Source organism: Schistocerca serialis, chromosome 4, assembly GCF_023864345.2.
Source record: "Schistocerca serialis cubense isolate TAMUIC-IGC-003099 chromosome 4, iqSchSeri2.2, whole genome shotgun sequence".
Classification (NCBI taxonomy): domain Eukaryota; kingdom Metazoa; phylum Arthropoda; class Insecta; order Orthoptera; family Acrididae; genus Schistocerca; species Schistocerca serialis.
The window spans coordinates 126,485,008-126,508,907 of record NC_064641.1 but is presented as its reverse complement, the minus strand read 5'-3'; the positions used below and the strand labels follow the sequence as shown (position 1 = coordinate 126,508,907).

Below are 23,900 nucleotides of genomic sequence, written 5' to 3'. Positions count from 1 at the left end.
ACAACCTTCTCAATGTAACCTCCTCGCCAATATTTTTCCATGCCCCAGACAATGAAATAATCCATTGATACCTACCCTTCGTTCCAACCTTGACCCATTCATCCCATCTCATCCCAAACAAGGCACGAACTCCCCATTTTCTCGCTCCGGCTGCGATCTCACGCATCACGTAACAAGTACATGCTATTTATAATTTCCATCCCACATAGTCGTCCCACATCCTTCTCCACACAACATCCTCTGCAGACACGCCCCAGTCAGTTCCCACAGGTACAAGGAGCCGCCGTCATCAGCGCAGCTCCAGGTACTGACCCACAGACACTTTCTCGTTGTGTTTCAGGCCTGTTTGTGGGCCCGCTGATCAAGATCTACTCGTACCGCAAGGTGGCGCTCGTGGGCTGCGTGCTGAGCGCCGTGGGGCTCATCCTGACCGCACCCGCCAACAGCATGGCGCACATCCTCGCCACCTACTCCATCGTGGGAGGTAAGCCCCAGCCGTGTAGTACCCGCTAACTCCTGCTCACTCAGAAAACAAAGCTGAAGCAAAGCAGCATGACACAATTTACTGTTATGCGCTACCTGACAAAAACGTTGAGAATTCAGAATGGGAGGGCGAAACGAAATGACACTTCATGGGCTCAGAGGGTACGTGACGTCATTTCAGTGGCTACAAAGTAGAGTCGATTCTACATACAGAACTTGACAGCATGAGCCCACATCAGTAAGACGTTGCACCCGCACTGGCGTGGATGTGTGCGCTGATTTAGTTGAGAATGGTGTCATAAAGCAGTTCCAACCTCTTCTGAGGCAAGTCGGCCCATAAATGTCGTAAATGGTGTATGATATCCTGAATACTGGCAATGGGACGGATTTGGCGTCTGAGCTGGTCGTACACTCTTCGTATTGGGGACATATCTGGGGATCTTGCTAGAAATGGAAGTACCTCAACATCACGCAGGCAGTTCTCAGAGACACGTGCCATGTGAGAGTCTTCTCTATATGAATTAATAATCTGGCGCACCGTGAGCAGCAGTCTGTGGCTTTTTGCTGATGTCACTGTGATGTATAGGAAGGTGTCGAGCCGGCCGTTGTGGGCGAGCGGTTCTAGGCGCTTCAGTCTGGAACCGCGCGACCGCTACGGTCGCAGGTTCGAATCCTGCCTCGGGCATGGATGTGTGTGATGTCCTTAGGTTAGTTAGGTTTAAGTAGTTCTAAGTTCTAGGGGACTGATGACCTCAGATGTCAAGTCCCATAGTGCTCAGAGCCATTTGAACCATTTTTGGAAGGTGTCGTAGAGTGACTGTAGGAGGGTACCAGATGATCTGGACAGAATTTTTAGTTGGTGTGGTGAATAGGTTGCTTTAAACGTAGAAAATGTAAGTTAAGGCAGATGAGAGAGTAAAATAACCCGGTAATGTTCCGACACAGCATTGGTGGTTTGCTACCTTGAGACAGTCATTTTGTTTAAATATCTGGGTATAACGCTGCAAAGCGATATCAAATGGAATGAGCACATAAGGGCAGTAGTGGGGAAACGATTGGTCGACTTTGGTTTACTGGAATTATTTTAGGAAAGCGTAGCTCACCTGTAAAGGAGATAAATTCTTGAGTACTGCTCGAGTGTTTGGGATCCCCAGGAGATCGGATTAAAGGAAGATGTCGAAACAGTTCAGAGGCGAGACTCTAGATTTTTTACTGGTAGGTCTGCTCTACCAAGTGCTACGGAGATGCTTCGCGAATTCAAATCAGAATGCCCTGACGGGAGATGACTTTTTTTCGCCGTACACTATGGCGAAAACTTAGCGAACATATATTTGTGGCAGACTGCAGAACGAGTCTACTGCCGATAACGTAAATTTCGTGTAAGGACCGCGAAGATAAGATACGAGAAATTAAGGTTCGTGCGGAGACGTGTGGACCATATAGACAGTCGTGTTTCCGTCGGTCTATTTGTAAGTGGAACAGGAAAGCACAGACTAGCAGTGGTACAAGATACCCTTGACCATGCACCGTACGGTAGCTTGCGGAGTGTGTTTGTAGATGTAGAAGTAGACCAGCACTGTCCTGTTGAAAAATATCTTCATGATAGTGTCGCACGGTAGCTAACACATAAGGACGCAGGATGCGTGTGATGTACCATTGTGGCATCAGGGCTGCCTCAATCACTACCGGCTGTGAGCTGAAATCATATCCGATGGCTTACTATTCATCAGCACTCCATCTAGACATGGGCCACTTCAAACGTAGTCGTTCGCGTTGTGGTGTTAACGTTCACCTACGTATGCGACGGCAATTCACTAGTCCAGCTGCAGCTAGTCCGGCTAATGGTGCTGGATGAGACAGAATGTTGCCCGGAGTTGTTCTCAGATGACAAGCAAATGTATGAAGGGGTTACATCACGCTTGGTGGATTATTCAGCGATGCTCTCAGCTTTTCAGCAGAAACTGCTTTATATGCTTTCACTGATAAAATATTAAATGCTCTGAATAACCGAACATCGCCCATTGGGATATTTTGCATCTCTGAAAGGCTTTTGACTATGTCAATCAAGAAATTCTTCTAGGTAAGCTTAAGTATTGTGGTATGAGTGGGACAGTGCACAAATGGTTTAATTCATATTTAACTGGAAGAATGCAGAAGGTTGAAATTAACAGTACAGATAGTCTGCAAAAATCAACAGAGTTCTCTAAATGCGGAATTATCAAGAACTGTGTCCCACAGGGTTCAGTCTTGGGTCCCTTATTGTTCTTCTTAATACATATTAATGAATTGCCACTCTATATTTGTGAAGACGTAAAGCTAGTTCTTTTTGCTGATGATACAAGTGAAGTAATCACATCCAACAAACAAGAATTAGCTGAGTAAATTGTAAATAATCTCTTTCTGAAAATTATTAGGTGGTTCTCTGCAAATGGACTCTCACTAAATTTTGAGAAAACACAGTTCATGCAATTATGTACAATAAATGACATAACGCCATTGATAAATATAGACATTGAGAAGGCTGTTGCTAAAGCAGAATATTCAAAATTTATGGGTCTGTGCACTGATGAGAAATTGAATTGGAAGAAACGCATTGATGATATACCGAAAATGTTAGGTTCAGTTACTTATGCTGTTAGGGTTATTGCAAATTTTGAAGATAAACGTATCAGTAAATGAGCCTACTGCGCCTATTTTCATTCACTGCTTTCATACGGCGTCATATGTTAGGGTAATTCATCATTAGGAGAAAAAATATTCATTGCACAAAACAGTGTAGTGAGAATAATAGCTGGAGACCACCCAAGATCACCCTGCAGACGTTTATTTAAGGAACTCAGGATATTAACAGTACCTTCCCAATACATATATTCACTTATGAAATTTGTTATTGTCCCAGTTCAAAAATATTACATTAGTGCATAGTTACAATACTAGAAGATAGGATGATCTTCATTATTCTGGGTTACTACATAGCTACAACAGTAGAAGACAGGATGATCTTCATTATTCTGGGTTAAACCTGACTTTGGCACAGAAAGGGGTCAATTATGGTCCCATAAAAATCTTTGGTCATTTTCCAAATGGCGTTAAAAGTCTGACAGATAGCCAACCAAAATTTAAAAAGAAAATAATAGAATTTCTTTATGACAGCTCCTTCTGCTCAATAGGTGAATTTTTAGATCTGTAGCAGTAACCGTAAAAAAAGTATTGTGTACAGAAAACTTATGTTAAACTGACATGTTCCACATAATTAGGAAATGTAATATTCATGATCTATGGAACAAGTATAAATGTAATGTAACGGTCAGATGTGGTCGATCGGAGCCTTGACAGCGAGTACGCCTTCCCTCCCGTTCCCATGCCTTACAATATTGGAGCACTGCCACCACACACACATCTGGGTATTGCAAGATTTGACCAGTCGGCGAATGGAGACGCACAATGAGGCCCTTTTCAAACTCTTCAAGAGCTAAAAACGCTGACTCACACCAGTACACTTCATCTCCACGTCCTTCAGTGATCACTTAACGTCTGCCACTGACCACACCTCTTATACACACTACCAGCCTTGGTAACAACACTAAACACCAACATTACTGATGCGCTCCGGTTTCCGTTCTACCTGTCGCAGAGAATTGCTTTCCTAATCAGTTACGTACCCGCCGATGGCGTGTATGTGTAGCGACTTACATTTGCATCCGTTCCTGTCCTCTGGACGCATCAATTTTTTGTCTGAGAGTGTTTTTGGGTCACTCTTCTCAAAGTCAAAATCTTATTCATTAACTGTTTTCGCTAGTTCTTTCAACTCGACATAAAAGTTGTTTTACGTAAAATTTTCTACAGCGTTGCCCCTATTGGTGGGACTGGAAAGGCAGAACGTATACCCTTTACACAATAATTACGCGGTGTTTCAAACAGAGACATCCAGTTCACTGGAGTATATCTCCTATTTGATTGAGGATAGAAGTAGACATCCTCGATGCAGCGAAAAAGCTTAAATCTCTTAATAAAGGCAAGACCTGATGTTGCAGGTATACCAGTCAGGTTCCTTTCAGAGTATGCTGATACAGTAGCTCCATACTTAGCAATCATATACAACCGCTCGCTCACAGAAACATCCGTACCAAAAGATTGGAAAGTAGCTCAAGTCACACCAAGTAAGGAACTAGGAGCAATCAGCTGAATTACAGACCCACATCACGAACCTCGATTTGCAGTAGGATTTTGGAACATGTACTGTGTCGAACACTATGAATTATATCGAAGAAAACGATTTATTGACAAAACGTGAACACAGATTCAGAAAAATCGTTCTTGTGTAACACAGCTAGCTCTTTATACTCGCGAAATGAGGAGTGCTATCGATTGGGGATGTCAAACTGATTCCATATTTTTATATTTCCAGAAGGCTTTTGACACCGTGCCTCAAAAGGGACTTCTAATCAAATTGCACGCCTATCGGGTATCGCCGCAGTCGTGCGACAGGATTCGTGATTTCCTGTCTGAAAGGTCACAGTCCGCCGTAACTGACGAAAAGTCGTACAGTAAAACAAGTGTAATATCTTACGTTCTCCAGGGAAGTTTTACGGGCCCTCTGTTGTTCCTGATCTGTGTAAACGATTTAGGAGGCAATCTGAGCAGCCGTCTTTGATTGCCTGCAGATGATTCTGTTATCAGACGATCAAAACAAACTGCAAAACGATTTATACAGTGTATCTGTATTGTGCAACAAATTACACTTGACTCTAAATAATGAAAAGTATAAAGTAGGGTAATTCCTCTGTAGTTATCACAGACAAGGGGATCATTCTTCTTAAAGATGGGGCATATAATTGCAGTTTTCCAATCGGCCGGTATGTTTTCTGTCTCCCAAATTGTTTCAATTAAGGAATGTAGTTCTATTTCCAATTGTGGTCCTCCATTTTTTAAAATCTCAGCATATACCTGGTCTTCCCCACAGGCCTTGTTGTTCTTTAATTTCTTTATTGTTTGTCTTATTTCATTTACTGATGGTGTGGTGACTTGTATATCAACTGTATCTGGTTCTTCAAATGTAAAGTAATATTGTGGATCATTGCAGTTGAGCAGCTGTGTAAAGTTGCTCAACTGCAATGATCCACAATATTACTTTACGTTTGAAGAACCAGATACAGTTGATATACAAGTCACCACACCATCAGTAAATGAAATAAGACAAACAATAAAGAAATTAAAGAACAACAAGGCCTGTGGGGAAGACCAGGTATATGCTGAGCTTTTAAAAAATGGAGGACCACAATTGGAAATAGAACTACATTCCTTAATTGAAACAATTTGGGAGACAGAAAACATACCGGCCGATTGGAAAACTGCAATTATATGCCCCATCTTTAAGAAGAATGATCCCCTTGTCTGTGATAACTACAGAGGAATTGCCCTACTCGATGTCACGTATAAAATTTTGTCGATGTGTATACTACACAGACTGATTCCCATAACCGAAGAACTGATTGGGGACTACCAATGTGGTTTCCGCACTAACAGATCCACTTTGGATCACTTATTCACATTGAGACAAATAAATGAGAAGGCATGGGAATTTAATGTAGATATCCATATTCTATTTATAGACTTCAAGAAGGCCTATGATAGCATACACCGACAGACACTCTTAAACACCATGAAACAATTTGAAATACCATTAAAATTAATCAAATTAGTTAAAATGTGTTTGGAAGAAACCATATGCAAAGTTAAGACACCTGCAGGAGAGACTGAAAATTTTAAGGTGTACACTGGACTGAGACAAGGGGATGCCATCTCACCTATTCTATTTAATATTATCTTAGAGAAGATTGATAGAGAATTCACCAAAACTAATCCACAAGGGATCCAACTGCAGGGACAGAACATTACTAGACTTGCTTATGCAGATGATGTAGCCTTAATAAGCACTTCAAAAGCTGAATTAATCAGGATGATGCAAAATTATTACAAAATAGCTGAGAAATCTGGACTTCATGTGAATGAAGAAAAGACAGAATATCTAGTCATAAGTAAAAAACTCCAAAAGAATACACCACTGACCGTAAATGGTCTCACTTTCAAGGCAGTTGACCACTTCAAGTACTTAGGGAGTCTTTTTAGCAGAGACAATAGAGCAGAAATAGAAATAGACGCCCGTCTAGCAGCAGCTAATAGAACTTTTTACAGCTGTATCAAAATTTTAAGGATGAGATCACTTAGTACTGAATTCAAAATCCGTTTTTATCAGTCAACTATTGTACCAGTAGCATTATATGGATGTGAAGCTATTACATTCAGGAAAAAAGATGAAGAAAAACTGTTGATATTTGAAAGAAAAATACTAAGAAAAATATTTGGACCAATCTTCGATGAAAATGTCATGGAGTGGAGGATAAGGAAAAATGAAGAACTACGGGAGCTGTACAAACATAGTACCATTGTGGAAATGTTAAAGAAGAGAAGACTGAACTGGGCTGGTCATGTAGCAAGGATGCCGGAAAACAGACTACCCAAAATAGCATCCACTAAGAAATTAGAAGGAAAGAGAAGAAGAGGAAGACCTCGAATTAGGTGGATGGAGAATATCCGGGAAGATGCAGCTAGGATGGGCATCAACTCTGATTGGACAACAATTTCCCTGGATAGAAATAATTGGAAGAGGCTCGTAGAGCAGGTGTATGGTCGATAAGGCCTTAGCCACGTGTAAAGTAAAGTAAAGTATGTATAAAGTCATCTACATGAGCACTAAAGATAATCCGCTAAATTTCGGTTACAGGATAAAACGCACAAATCTTAAGTCGCTCAGTTCAACTAAATACTCAGGGATTACAATCACGAATAACTTAAATTGGAACGACCATATAAATAATGTTATGGCGAAAGTAAACCAGAGACTGCGATTTATTGGGAAAACACTTAGAAAATGCAATAGGTCTGCTAAAGAGACTGCTTTACTCCACGCTTGTCCGCCCTATTCTGCTGTGCGGTGTGGAATCCTAATCAGATAGGAACAACGGAGGACATCGAAAAACTACAAAGAAGAGCAGCTCGTTTTGTACACACATCAAAAAAAGTTTTGCATCACCCCAGTTCCCAGAACCTAAGATAGACGTTGACTGTGGATATTGTATCACAGACACAGTCCCTTCGACTGTTCAGAGATGTCACTAAACCCGCTCAAAGATGTAAACAACCATGCATGAGCAGCGCCTATGGGATGGAAGGGGTCCAACAGCCGATCACTTCCAGTCATTCCACCAGGAAGGAGGTATACTCCTCGTGTCGTCTGTAGTTCAACCATCCCTAGACTGTCAATACCGCGATTCGATCACCTCCGCATTGTTACTTTATGCCAGGAAGGGCTCTCAACAAGAGAAGAGTCCAGGCGTCTCGGAGTGAACCCAAGGGATGTTGTTCGGACAAGGAGGTGATACAGAGTGACAGGAACTGTCGATGACATGCCTCGCTCAGGCCGCCCAAGGGCTACTACTGCAGTGGATGGGCGCTACCTACGGGTTATGGCTCGGAGGAACCCTGACAGCAACGCCACCATGTTGAATAATGCTTTTCGTGCAGCACAGGACGTCGTGTTACGACTCAAACAGAGCGCAACTTCACTCCCGACGTCCATGGCGAGGTCCACCTTTGCAACCACAACACCATGCGGCGAGATTCAGATGGGCCCAACGACATGCCGGATGGACCGCTCAGGATTGGCATCGCGTTCTCTTCACCGGTGAGTGTCGTATATGCCTTCAACCAGACAATCGTCGCAGACGTGTTTGAAGGCAACCCGGTCAGGCTGAACATCTTGGACACATTGTCCACCGAGTGCAGCAAGGTGGAGCTTCCCTGCTGTATTGGGGTGACATTGTGTGGGGCCGACGTATGCCGCTGGTGGTCATGGAGGGCGCCGTAACGACTGTACGATACGTGAATGCCATCCTCCGGCCGTTAGTGCAACCATATCGGCAGCGTATTGGCGAGGCATTCGTCTTCATGGACGAAAATTCGCGGCCCCATCGTGCACATCTTGTGAATGACTTCCTTCAGGATAACGACATCTCTCGACTAGAGTGGCCAGCATGATCTCCAGACATGAACTATATCGAACAAGCCTGAGATAGATAGAAAAGGGCTGTTTATGGACGACGTGGCCTATCAACCACTCTGAGGGATCTACGCCGAATCGAATACAGGCATGCATCAATGCAAGAAGACGTGCTACTGGGTATTAGAGATACCGGCGTGTACAGCAGTCTGGACGACCATCTCTGAAGGTCTCGCTGTATGGTGGTACAACATGCATTGTGTGGTTTTCATTAGCAATAAAAAGGGCCGAAACGATGTTTATGTTGACGTCCGTTCCAGTTTTCTGTACAGGTTCCGGAACTCTCGGAACCGAAGTGATGCAAAACTTTTTTTGATGTATGCATTACTGCGAAATAGGTGAGAGGATGCTATGGATACGATACGCGAATCGGGGTGGCAATCATAAAAAGAAAGGCGCTTTTCCTTGCGGCAAGATCTTTTCGTGGAATTTCAGACACTAACTTTCTCCTCAGAGTGAAAATATTTTGTTGGCGCACTCCTACATAGGGTGGAATTATGATCGTAATAAAATAAAAGTAATAATCTAAGCTCGCACGGAAAGATTTAAGCGTTCGTTTTTCCCGCGCGCTGTTCAAGAGTGGAACGGTAGAGAAGTATCTTAGAGGTGGTTCAGTAAAACCTCTGCTAGGCACTTAATTATGAATTGCACAGTAATCATGTAGAGGTAGACGAAGATAAAAACTTCGAGTAAATTTCAATTTACGCATTGAAACTAAAAGTCTACCTCAGTGCCATCCCTTAAATTCGCTCGCTGCTCTTATTACCCCTTGCGCGTCGAGGTAACGTGACCACAACAACAAAAGGCGTTTCGCCGTCTCGGGTTCACAAGGCGCAATTCATTTCCATCTGCGCGTGTTCATTTCGTATGCGCAGGTGCTCACTAGAGTTTCACTGATTCTGGAGCTTTCAGTGAACCGTCAAAGGAAGTTCTCGTGCGCTTCGCTTCAGACCTCGAAGTGAAGAGGGCATTCACCTGCCGTTTCGTATGCGAACTGCTGTTGTTATCGACGTGATTTGCGGGAGCGGTGAAGTCGACAGGAGTGGACGTGCTATCGCTGATAGAATAGGCACTTCAGATTCAGCGCACAAAGTACCGAACAAAGAGAAATATCAATTTGCTCACTGATGGTGCTTGTGTTGCGAGTGTGCTCGAATGAATATTTGGATTAAGAAAACCTGTTTCATCACTGTAACATTTTTTTTTTTCCTTTTGCACAATGCATTTCGAAGGGTGTGCCTTAATCATGAGGTGGATTTTAGTTCATGCGAGAAAGAGGATAATTTCATTACATCGTTGCCTCTGTCAGGTAGGAACGGAATGAAGATGCAAAAGCCTTTGTACTTATTTTTCTTAAAAATGAACAGCAGGATAACCTCTTTCAGGCTAAATAAATACGAATATGCATTATTATGCTGATTAAAGTTGACCAAACATATACAAAAGACCTGCTTTTGTGGACTGCGTTCAAGGTAATTGTAACTACTCCATAGAATTATCGGTATTATTTTAAGAGCTTTCAGTGTAACACCTTAATAATTAAATAAACTGTTCCCTTGATTATGCTACATCCATTTCAGCAGACCAAATACACTTTATCAAGTAATCGTATGTGTGTGTTACATTACATTATTCGTACTTTATGGAGGCTTCTTCCTTAGACGTACTTGAATAAAATCTTTAAGTGCTTCACTTATCGCTCCAGACATCAGGAAACATATGAGATTTAACAGCCATTGAAACACAAAACAGAACCTAACATGAATGTCTCCAGTTGCAAATAAGCAGAATTTAAATGCTGGCCATTCGACAGATTGTCCCGTTTATAAATTTCTCCCTTAGCTACAATGCGAAGCCAGCGAATAGCGTCAACCGACGTACATGCAAGGTTTTAGAGTAATCCTAAAGGGGGGAGTTAATTCCGAGCGAAGTTCCACGTTTGCTAAAAAAATTTCCTAAGTCATTTTGTTTGCTTTGTCAAAATGACGTACTCGCTTCATTCATGATTGTAACTAGCGTTGTATGAAGTGAAATGTGTGTATCGATTATCAGTTAAAATAATAATAATAACAATAAGGCAGCTTTCATGGGTTCTGATGGTTCGATAATATTCGCACCTGTCAGCACCTGATTTCTTTGCAGTTGAAGTCACTGCACTTTTCTTGAGTTGGAGGGTATTTCGCCTGTCTCATATAGCAGTTGGTATGATTTTATCATGACTAACTCTCCCAAGGACTTCAGTAATTTTGGCAGAATATTATCTACTCCAGGTGCCTAGTTTCGGTTTAGGTCTTTCAGGACTGAAAACTAAGGTGCCCATTACTCTCTTTCTCCATCGCAAACTAAACTTTCACACTGATATTACAGAGATGCGTCAGCAAGACATTCTACGAACGCTCGCTAGACTGTATTCGCTTTCATTCTTTTGGATGTAAACGAGGTATTTAGGTACCAGTGCCCCTCGAGCGGGTAATGAAAGCGGATGGAAAATCACCAGCACCGCTTTTCGCAAATCGCCAGCCGGGCGCGATCCAGATGTTGGCAAGTAGGCCGCCCGCGGGGCATGGTCCGCCGCCCCCCCCCCCCCCCAACCCACTCCCCACCCGTGATGGTGCCAGCAGCTGGAACAGCTGACAGCCGCGTCCGAGTCAAGGTCACGTGACGCGACCGCCACAGTCGGTGCCAGACGGCCCGGCTCCGCACTGACCTCGCTCAAGCGCATGCGCGCACGTGGCGACCAGCTGATCGCGCCATGCAAAGCTCCCGGCAAGCCTCACTGACGCAAGCGCGAAGCGTACCTGGCAACCGCCGTCTCCTGTGAAGAGACGCCCTACACACGAGCAATAATCGCCGACGATCTCGATCGACAGAGATAACGCCTGCAATCGATTTTTCGAGCCCGCTACACACGAGTCATTTACCAAGCAATTTCACCTAGTATTTCGAACGCCAGTGTGTTACGAAGTTCTGGTACGGAAAATGAACTAATATGTAAAGCAGCGGTAGCAACTGATCTGCTTATGTGGACAAAAACGTGTAAAAAATAAATTAAGCACAAAGCTAAAACGGAAGTTGAAATTTATCGGACTTGTTATGAAATGCTTTCCCTGGGAAGTGTAGCTATCCACCAACAGTTTTCAGGCCCAAATAATCGCCTGCATATTAAAAAATTCCCTTCTGGAGAGTTCGGGAGCCTGGAGCAAGTCTTCTACTCCGACGCCATTTCGGTGATTGTGCCTCGATGATGATGATGATGATGTAAGCACACCAACACATACACAGCACCAGGCGGAGAAAAACCTCGACCCTGCTAGGAATCAAACCGGTTCCCCATGATCTAGAGTCAGTATTGCTAACCACACGACCACAAACTGATAACTTGCTACCAAAAACAAGTTGAAACTGTTTGGAATTTTATAGCTGTCTTTGGTCAGTTCATTATTCCACTCTGAAGAAATTTTCTTAGTTTCCTGATTCGCCGGCCGGTGTGGCCGTGCGGTTCTAGGCGCTTCAGTCTGGAACCGCGTGACCGGTACGGTCGCAAGTTCGAATCCTGCCTCGGGCATGGATGTGTGTGATGACCTTAGGTTAGTTAGGTTTAATTAGTTCTAAGTTCCAGGCGACTGATGACCTCAGAAGTTAAGTCGCATAGTGCTCAGAGCCATTTGAATCATTTCCTGATTCATTTTTCCAATGTTTCTATGTTAGAGTAACGTTTTTGTGTTGAAAATACGTGTGTTTTGATGACCCTTTGAATTTGCTCAAAATTTTATAATACAATCCGTACTCTGAATTAACCACATACCACTCGTATTCATTAATGCTTACTTTGCATGATTTTCTGATTCTATTTGCTCTCCAGGGTACAGGAGTATTCAAGGAACTTACACAAATTAATTTAGTAGAACTATAGTAAACTGTGAGTTTGTCACACAACACATTATTATTCTCGTTGATGTCAAATGTGTTCATACAATTTTCCAGTCCCCCATTTCTTTAATATTTGCTAGTCTTGTATAAGAATCAGAATCTTAATTCGCCTTTCAGCATTTTTCAAACAATTAGCTCTGTCGAACTACACAGTGGACTTGCATTTCGCGGAATAATCAGTTACATATGGCGTCACAGAAAGTAAAAAAGCTTAAATAAAAACTAAAAGCACGTTTTGGTTATCACTTAAGAAAAAGCTTGAAGAAGGAAAATCCAAGTGACTGTTCCTTGTACTGTGTACATCCACATCACATAGCACGCTGGATTTCACCACATTTTCTCTAGCATATATTAAACAGTTACATATGTACAAGCTACGCACCTTCATTATGCGAAGATATTTAAAGTAGCTTCTGCAAGTCCCCATTGGTGCTAATCCCAACACAAATGACTGCTTGCTTCTACCACCTGATATTCTCTTAGCTCCTGGTAATTACCCCGTAGCAATATTCCACGCTGCAGATAAGAATGGAAAAAAGCAAAGTATGAGTAAAGTAACAACTGTTTGCTCTTAATTTGTGGAATAAACTATTACACGAGCTAGTTTGCTGAACACATAATTTATGTGTCCTTCTCAAGAGAATTCTGATCAGCGATCAGTCCAAGTGATTTCGGTGTTTTACTTTCATTTTCAGCTATCTTGCGATTAATAGTTTTTTCTTCAGCTGCTTGGACTGACACCAATGACTAGTCATTTGCATCATTCTCTGATATTACCTATTGTAGTACACTCTGTAAATTCCCTACTGCAATTGTTGTTGTTGTTGTGGTCTTCAGTCCTGAGACTGGTTTGATGCAGCTCTCCATGCTACTCTATCCTGTGCAAGCTTTTTCATCTCCCAGTACCTACTGCAACCTACATCCTTCTGAATCTGCTTAGTGTATTCATCTCTTGGTCTCCCTCTACGATTTTTACCCTCCACGCTGCCCTCCAATACTAAATTGGTGATCCCTTGATGCCTCAGAACATGTCCTACCAACCGATCCCTTCTTCTGGTCAAGTTGTGCCACAAACTTCTCTTCTCCCCAATCCTATTCAATACTTCCTCATTAGTTATGTGATCTACCCATCTAATCTTCATCATTCTTCTGTAGCACCACATTTCGAAAGCTTCTATTCTCTTCTTGTCCAAACTATTTATCGTCCATGTTTCACTTCCATACATGGCTACACTCCATACGAATACTTTCAGAAATGACTTCCTGACACTTAAATCAATACTGGATGTTAACAAATTTCTCTTCTTCAGAAACGCTTTCCTTGCCATTGCCAGCCTACATTTTATATCCTCTCTACTTCGACCATCATCAGTTATTTTGCTCCACAAATAGCAAAACTCCTTTACTACTTTAAGTGCCTCATTTCCTAATCTAATTCCCTCTGCAATTATTAGTGTCTTATCATTAATATGTAGTACTGTCTTATATGGCATACTAGGGTGATTTTGTCCACAGTATACAAACTCTAGGGACTGATCGCTGAGACGATACGGAACAAAAAAGGTCTCATGAACTTATGCCCGGGAATGCGTGGTTTCCACGCTAGAGACCATTTATTGAGTCACACATTGTTACAGAGACTGCGGTCTAATACGCGCTGTACCATGCAGCCACAGTTACAGTATGTGTTAATAATGGTTTCCATGTGCCTCAACGCATGGGTGTACGCGCCGTAGCATCTTCTGACTCATACGCTCACATCTGCCAGACATCCGAACAATGTCAAAGGCAGCATGAATACGCTGCTCCAATGTCTCCAGATCTGATAGGGGCTCTGCATACACGATACTTTTGAGATGGCCCCATAACCAGAAATCGCACGGGTTTGAGATCCGGTAAATGAGCAGGTCACGCAACTGGATCCCCTCGTCCGATCCATCATCGACCAGGGAAGGCACAATTGGGGTGCGACCGGACGCTAACGGCAAAGTGGGCTGGAGCATCACCGTGTAGTAGCCACACAACGCTTCCCATCATCTGTGTCACTTCTTTCAACCGGGCTCGCAAAGTCACTCGCAAGAAACGCCGATACTGCGAGTAGCCACGCGGTTAGAGGCGCTATGTCACGGATTGCGCGGCCCCTCCCGCCGGAGGTTCGAGTCCTCCCTCGGCCATGGGTGTGTGTGCTGTCCTTAGCGTAAGTTAGTTTAAGTAGTGTGTAAATCTAGGGACCGATGACCTCAGCAGTTTGGTCCCTTAGATATTCACACGCATTTGAACATTTGAACAAGAAACGCCGATATCTCCGACCTGTTAGGCGGCGTGGAAAGAAAACTGGTCCCACAATACGGTCTCCAGTTACCCCGGCCCACACATTCCGGCTGCACCGATACTGATGATTCACTGTCATCATACAGGGTGATTCAAAAAGAATATCACAACTTTAGGAATTTAAAACTCTGCAACGACAAAAGGCAGATCTAAGCACTATCTGTCGGCGAATTAAGGGAGCTATAAAGTTTCATTTAGTTGTACATTTGTTCGCCATTTCAGCCAATAAAGTTTTTGGTCCCTTTTTCTTCGAAGGTGCTACTGTAACTGGACTACAGTATCTGGAGATGTTAGAGAATTGGCTGTTCCCTCAGCTCGAACAAGAAGCACAACAATTCATATTTCAGCAGGATGGAGCGCCACCACATTGGCACTTATCTGTCTGTAACTACCTGAACGTCAACTACCCGAGGCGATGGATCGGCCGCCAGGCAGCCCGTGACAGAGCACTTCATCACTGGCCTCCAAGAAGCCCTGATCTTGCCCCCTGCGATTTTTTCTTATGGGGGTATGTTAAGGATATGGTGTTTCGGCCACCTCTCCCAGCCACCATTGATGATTTGAAACGAGAAATAACAGCAGCTATCCAAACTGTTACGCCTGATATGCTACAGAGAGTGTGGAACGAGTTGGAGTATAGGGTTGATATTGCTCGTGTGTCTGGAGGGGGCCATATTGAACATCTCTGAACTTGTTTTTGAGTGAAAAAAAACCTTTTTAAATACTCTTTGTAATGATGTATAACAGAAGGTTATATTATGTTTCTTTTATTAAATACACATTTTTAAAGATGTGGTATTCTTCTTGAATCACCCTGTACCATGGGGGTTCTGCATACTATCCCAAAGTCGACTGTTATGAAAACTGAAGATATCGCTCCGCGTAAATGTGGCCTCATCTGTGAATAGGATGGATGACACAAATCCCGGAATCGTGGTTGCCTGATAAGGAAACCACTGACAAAATTGCTCCCGATGTGGAAAGTCTGTCGCTAGTAAGCCCTGCACTCGCTATAAGCGATAAGGGTAATGACAGCTGTCATGGAGAATGTTCCACACTGTCGACTGGCCCACCCTGTACTGCTGGGCCAATTGCCTGGGACTGACACGGCGGCCACCTTCCACACTGTTAATCACATTTTCCTCCAAGTCTGGTGTCCGAACATTTCGGGTACCTCCTTCACGATTTCCCGCTTCCTGAAACGACCCTGTCTCAGACAGACGGCGAAACACTGTTGCAGACATTGAATGCTGTGGTTGTTGTCAGCGGGGATAGGTCTCCTGATACAACCTTACTGCCCACCGCTCGTTGCCATTTGCCTTTGCGTAAGTAAACGCCATGTCGCCAAGCTCTCGATTCGAATACAGAACCGTTGTTTACGACCCCGTATCACACCCACCACAAGGTGAGTCAGCAAGAGAAGTGAATCGGACACAACGTTACCAATTTCTATGACAGGAGAGGGCGCTAAGGCATGACGTACGAGGAACAGTACCACCCTCTAGCCGGCCGGAGTGGCCGAGCGGTTCTAGCCGCTTCAGTCTGGAACCGCGCGACCGCTACGTTCGCAGGTTCAAAAAAATGGCTCTGAGCACTATGGGACTCAACTGCTGAGGTCATTAGTCCCCGAGAACTTAGAACTAGTTAACCCTAACTAACCTAATGACATCACAAACATCCATGCCCGAGGCAGGATTCGAACCTGCGACCGTAGCGGTCTCGCGGTTCCAGACTGCAGCGCCTTTAACCGCACGGCCACTTCGACCGGCTTCGCAGGTTCGAATCCTGCCTCGGGCATGCATGTGTGTGATGTCCTTGGGTTAGTTAGGTTTAAGTAGTTGTAAGTTCTAGAGGTCTGATGACCTGAGATGTTAAGTCCCATAGTGCGCAGAGCCATTTGAACCATTTTTGAACCACCCTCTAGGAGGAAACCATGTATAGTGTAACTGTGGCTGAATGGTACAGTACAGCGCGTATTCGACTGCAGTCTCTGTAACAATGTATGAGTGAATAAATGGTCTCTAGCATGGAAACCATGCATTTCCGGACATAAGTTCATTAGACCTTTTTTGTTTCCGTATCGTCTCATCGATCAATCCCTAGAGTTTGTACACGGTGGAAAAAAAATCACCTTGTATAATTCGAGAAGTCATTAATGTAGAAATCTAACAGGAAAGATCCAAAAAACAATATCTTAAGGTATTGCGAATTTTCATGGCGCATTAATTGATCCATAAAATTACAGGAATTCGGCCATAACTACACTTTGACACTTGCTAACATTTCAGTTGTAAACAGACCGTCCATTTCGGAGCTAGTCTGACACACTGATAGTAAAGAGTCTTTTTCTTTTTTTTTCCCTCCCTTTATTGTCATTTCATCCCCCATACGCCACATGGGCGATGGTGGGCTGTCAGCGGTAACAATTCGCCGATCCTCAGCCAAACGATTTAAAAATTTTAAAACATATTACAATTTTTTACATGGCCTTAAAGAATGAATGTTTTCACAAAACCATGAGTCTCCCTCATACTCCCTGCTGGCAGCACTCCTATCTAAAATTTGTCTCTTCAATAATGTCTAATTATAACTGTTGTGTCTAGACAAGACAGCCTAGACACAATGAGAGGAAGCCGAAAGGCACGCGCTACGCTCACGCAGATGTGCGTGAGGTCTGAAACAGGATACGTAATGAATGCTATAAAGAAAAGTACGTAGCTTCTGGAATACTTAACTTTAATCCATCCTTTTGGTACATCTGGAGATTGTGGCGAAACAAGTGAGACTCTTTAGATACATGCAATGTTACTAATGGCGCCTTGCTAGGTCGTAGCCATTGACTTAGCTGAAGGCTATTTTAACTATCGGCTCCGCAAAGGAGAGAGGCTTCGTCAGTGTAGTCGCTAGCTACGTCGTCCGTACAACTGGGGCGAGTGCTAGTCAGTCTCTCGAGACCTGCCTTGTGGTGGCGCTCGGTCTGCGATCACACAGTGGCGACACGCGGGTCCGACATGTACTAATGGACCCCGGCCGATTTAAAACTACCACCTAGCAAGTGTGGTGTCTGGCGGTGACACCACAATAACAGTACTTATGATCTACGAATATAAACTCTATATGTATGTATTTTTCCAGGTGTACCTTTCTAATTGTTTATTTCACTTTTTGTACTAGATGTAGTTTAACATGCCTACTAAAACGTATGAATGTAAAATAAGTAGAATGCCTGGTTAGATGTAAGAGAGGGCCTGATGGCCCTAATCTTGCCATGTTAAATAAATCAATAAATAAATAAATAAATAATGAGATGCGTTGGTTAAAAGGTAAAAGGTTGATTTATTGTTTGTTTACGTGTCGTATGACTAGGACCTCCCGTCGGGCAGACCGTTCGCCGGGTGCAAGTCTTTCGATTTGACACCACATCGGCGACTTGCACGTCGATGGGGATGAAATGATGATGATTAGGACAACACAAAACCCAGTCACTGAGTGGAGAAAATCTCCGACGCAGCCGGGAATCGAAGCCGGGCCCTTAGGATTGACATTCTGTCGCGCTGACCACTCAGCTACCGGGGACGGACATCTGTTTAAAGAATATACTAGATAAATGAAGTGTCAAGTTTATGTAGACTGCTTGTGGCAAGGATATTATGGGATTTGTTGGCTTGTGAATCTTGTGTAGTATTGACTTGATAAGGATTGATGTTTGATTGAGGGATTCGGGAGGATCATGAAGGATGAGGTTCCGAACCGAGTGTTAGAATGTGTGTGGAGGTGAGTGGTGTGCACGGAAACCGTGACGAAGGGAGAAGGGCGGTTGCTGCTAAATCTGACAGGGCACGTATATACTATGGCGGTTTTCGTGGTCGGGTAAGGGCGGGTGATTAAAGGAGCATTGGGACATGATGTGGAGAGTATGTAGGAGTAGTGTTCGGGGGAATATGGTGATGTATGCGACGCAGATGCTAGGTTAGGATAGCGGGGGCATTAGCTTAAAGTTAGCAGGTAATGTAGGATATTGGGAGGTGTTCAGTATGGAAGAGAAGGGTAGGGAATTTTATAAGTTGATAAAGGATTCGTGTAGCGGAAGATAAGTGGTTAAGAATAGCTGTTCGGGGCGCGTGGCGTTCTAGCACCAATAGGGAGTGATAGAAATTTGGACGGGCGAAAATTCATACCGCTGTGGTATAGCAGAGGATGGTGCGTATCATTGATTTATAGGTACGGAGGATTTTAGAACGATGCAGTCACTATCTTCGGCCGGTTAGTAGTTTTTTTATTGCATAGTTAGTAAATGGGATTAGTTGTCGTTGTCGTTAAAGTGCTAGTTCGAGGTATTTCAGTGAGTCGCAAAAGGCAATGTAAAAGTTATGCCGCCGTATGCTGCTGGTGTCTCATCCTATAATAATACACAAAAACGCCAAAAGAACTGGTACAGGCATGGGTATTCAGATCCACAGATATGTAAACAGGCAGAATACGGCGCTGCGGCCGACAACGCCTATGTAAGACAACTGTCTGCCGCAGTTGCTAGCTCGGTTACTGCTGCTACAATGGTAGGTTATTGAGATTTAATCGAGTTTGAACGTGCTGTTATAGTCGGCGCACAAGCGATGGGACACAGCATCTCGGAGATAGCAATGAAGTGAGGATCTTCCCTTACGGCCATTTAACGAGTGTACCATGAATACCAGGAATCCGGTAAAACATCAAATCTCCGACATCGCTGCGGCCGGAAAAAGATCCTGGAAGAACGGGGCCAACGACGACCGAAGACATTCGTTCATCGTGACAGAAGTGCGACCGTTCCGCAAAATGCTGGAGATTTCAATGCTGGGCCATCAACAAGTGTCAGCGTGCGAACCGTTAAACGAAACATCATCGATATGGTCTTTTGGAGCCGAAGGCCCAATCGAGTACCCTTGATGACAGTACGACACAAAGTTTTACTCCTCACCTGGGCCCGTCTACACCGACATTGGAATGTTGATGACTTCAAACATGCATGTTGCCTGGTCGGACGAGTCTCGTTTCAAAAATGGTTCAAATGGCTCTGAGCACTAGGGGACTTAACTTCTGAGGTCATCAGTCCCCTAGAACTTAGAATTACTTAAACCTAACTAACCTAAGGACATCACACACATCCATGCCCGAGGCAGGATTCGAACCTCCGACCGTAGCGGTCACGCGGTTCCAGACTGTAGCGCCTAGAACCGCTCGGCCACCCCGGCCGGCAGCCTCGTTTCAAATTGTATCGAGCAGATATACGGGTATGGAGACAACCTCATGCATCCATGGGCCCTGCATGACAGCAGGGGACTGTTCAAGCTGGTGGAGACTCTGTAATGGTGTGGGACGTGTGCAGTTGGAGTGATATAGGACCCCTGATACGTCTAGATTCGACTCTGACATGTTACACGTACTTAAGCATCCTGTCTGATCACCTGCATTCATTCATATCCATTGCGCATTCCGATGGACTTGGGCAATTCCAGCAGGACAATGCGACACCCCACACGTCGAGAATTGCTATAGAGCGGCTCCAGGAACAGTCTTCTGAATTTAAACACTTCCGCTGGCCACCAAACTCTCCAGACGTGAATATTATTAAGTATATTTGGGATGCCTCACAACGTGCTGTTCAGAAGAGATTTCCAGCCTCTCGTACTCTTATAGATTTATGGATTGCCCTGCAGGATTCATAGTGTCGATTCCGTGCTGCAGTACTTCAGACCTAGTCGAGCCTACGGCACGTCGTGTTGCGGCAGTTGTGCGTGCTCGCGGGGGCCCTACACGATGTTATGCTGGTGTACCAGTTTCTTTGGCTCTTCAGTGTTGAATAAGGCCCTAGTGCCAGCCAGCAGGGTGTGTGTGTGTGTGGGGGGGGGGGGGGGGGGGTGGTATAGCGAAGTGCATTCTGTATTTGTGAACAGTGAGGGTTGTGACCAGTGATTAAACACAAATGAATAGTGTAAAAGTATTCTTTTAGGTTAGTTGTAAATTTGTTTCCAATTATGGTTAAAACACTTTACACAACATAACATAATTAACAACAAATGTTAATTTAAACTTACATCAGATAATGTTACTGTACACATGAAGTAACCGTTATTTTAAGATGATTTCCGTTTTCAGTTAAGATGACATGTTTAATATCATTCTGTAAATGATCTGTAGATACATAAACAACCAACTAACATTAAGTCCTGTTTGCCCCTTCTCCCAAATTTAATTTGTTCTTAACATTCAGTAAAACAGTCTCTATCGCAACAGTTGTTTATTTTGGTTGGCAACCGCTTTGCGTCTATAATTTGGACTATCTTCAAGCCGTAAACACCATGACGGCGATTGATGATGGTGGGCGGAGCAAGATCCATAAGAACTCAGAGATCAACTGTTCAGCAAACATCGTTTCCGGTCGACACTGTTTTACCGAATTTTAATATTTTACTGCGATCGCTATTTACTCTGCATGAAAGAATGCTTCTAAAATTTTAATACCTTCTGTCATCTCATGTCCTATTCTTACTTTTACACTTATGTCATAGTTGTGGGATGTCTCCTTTCCAGTTGACTCCAGACTTCATCAGAACGCTTAAAAGTTTGTGTGTATTATATACAGTGTATTGAACTGGGGACCCAGAAATGACGGAGAGGCTTCGTCCCACCGTAGGCCTCAGTGGTTCACAACCCTACAGCAGTCCACTTCACCCCTCCGCCGCCCCACACTGAACCCAGGGTTATTGTGCGGTTCGGCCCCCAGTGGACCCCTCCGGGAACGCCTCATACCAGACGAGTGTAACCCCAAACGTTTGCGTGGTAGAGTAATTATGGTGTACGCGTACGTGGAGACAGTGTTTGCACAGCAATCCCCGACATTGTGTAACTGAGGCGGAATAAGGGGAACCAGCCTGCATTCGCCCGAGGCAGATGGAAAACCGCCTAAAAACCGTCCATAGGCTGGCCGGCATACCGGACCTCGACACTAATCCGCCGGGCGGATTCTTGCCGGAGACCGACACGCCTTCCCGCCCGGAAAGCAGTGCATTAGCCCGCGCGGCTAGCCGTAAGTGGCGTTAGCAGCGCGTATCGATATATCCCCTCTCGTAGTATCTTTGCTCGACTGCTATTACTTCCGGGTCATTGTCTGTTGTAAGCATTGTTCGGGTCGCGAGTTCGGGCTGCCAGTCAGTTGGAACGCGTCTGGAGTGCAGTCAGGACCTGCCAGTCAGGGATTTGCAATGCGGCACTAGTGCAGTCGGGTTAGAGCAGCAGTGACGTCTGCGTCGACATGGCTCGCCCGACCATTGCTGCCACACATCACTTGAGCCAGGCCACGGTCTTGGTGGATCGTCAGTCGGTCGTCCTACCGGACGACGCGTTTTGGCTCGCCGATCGTTCATAGTCGGCTGTGTGTGTGTGCATCGACTTCCGATTTCTCTTCGTGCATGCTTAATTACTGCTGGGTCTCGTTCAGGTCTTCGTGCAACTGTTTGTCAGGTTGTGTGTGTAGTTGGCGTTATTTCCACTGACGACTATTTTAGATGTTATCGGCATTCTGAGGGCAGTCGGTCGGTTGCTGTGGACCAGGAAAGTTATCTCTGCGCGGTGCTGTCGGCTGGGTCTGCTGGCGGTCCCTGTGCAGTGTCGGAGCGTGTGTGGAGCTGTCCGATCGCTGCGAGGTTCGTGGTTCACCGACCCAGGACGTCAAAGTTGAATAATGGTTTAACTACCCAAGCCACGTCCGTTCATGTTGTGGTGGTTCGTTTCGGTGGTTTCTGTTGGGGAGGTTTTTTCTGTGAGCCACATCGAGTGCTTCTATTGCCGATATTTAGCCGCCATGCTGTGCAATTAACTGTTCTGGTTGACTACAATTCAAGTGCACCAGCGGAATTTTCTGCCTTCTGGCCCTTAGTGTTCCGGTTACCTGCCCTGGCCACTAACGTAATTTCAGGCAGTGTCCTTTCCTCATGTGTTGTCGCTGACCAAAACGATGTGTAGTTTTGACAGCTTAATACATATACGTATTTGATTGTGGATAATCATGCCCGTAATATTTTGTGTTTGAATTCATATGTACCGTTTGGTGTCAAGCAAGTCGTTTGTCGGTCGGTCCGTGGCAGTTCCTTGGTTGGGTTCCGACGGATCAAGTGTAGTTGGGCTAACTACCTGTCTCGCCTATGTCAACAAGGATAGACCGACCCCCATGGTGGCTTCTGAGTGCTGTCGTCTTTACTGTCTTTCTCGCCGGTGTTTAATTGTCTGTTTACAATCTATCGTAGTCACTGATAAATAAAAAATTCTTCGTTTTACTATGTTTTATGTAAGTATTTTTGAATTCCGGCAAGTGGATATTTGCTGAAAGGTTATTGCCGTTGTGTTGTCTTTTCTTTTAGTCCGGTTTCAGCTACTTAAAACTTAAGGCATATGGTTGTATTTTTTTTTTTAATTTTGGACAATTAATTGTGATCCTTCAGCCTTGGAACCTTACTTATAAAATTATCTTTCAACTTAAACGTTGCAGCCTTGGAACCTTATTCTTAAAATTACCTTTCAAGCTTAAACATTGCGGCCTTCTCCCTTTGAAAGGTTGTGGTAATTTATTTTTAAATCTTGAAAATTTGATTGTGGGCTTTCAGCCGTTTGTACTGCATCTTGCTTATGTTTGTCTGTCCATTTTTGCCTTGAGGCTTTCAGCCTAGCTGTAACAAAAATATATTTTAGTTAAAAAAATGGTTCAAATGGCTCTGAGCACTATGCGACTTAACTTCTAAGGTCATCAGTCGCCTAGAACTTAGAACTAATTAAACCTAACTAACCTAAGGACATCACACACATCCATGCGAGAGGCAGGATTCGAACCTGCGACCGTAGCGGTCGCTCGGCTCCAGACTGTAGCGCCTAGAATATTTTAGTTATTTTATTTGCTATTTCAACAGTATTTTTTATCTTGTTGATTTTTAAATTTCTTGTTTGGAGGTCTTCAGCCGTGAAAAAATTGCATTTTGGAAACTCGTAGTCGTAAAAGTTCGGCTAT

General features: G+C 44.1%; 1 protein-coding gene across 1 annotated transcript in view; it reads left to right on the top strand.

Moving 5' to 3' along the window:
• LOC126473593 (uncharacterized) overlaps positions 1 to 23,900 on the top strand; it is a 608,171-nt gene that overhangs the window by 480,782 nt on the left and 103,489 nt on the right. The window contains exon 4 of the mRNA XM_050100740.1: positions 341 to 484. Within this exon, the coding sequence (XP_049956697.1) occupies positions 341 to 484 (144 nt within the window). The remainder of the gene's footprint in view (positions 1 to 340; positions 485 to 23,900) is intronic.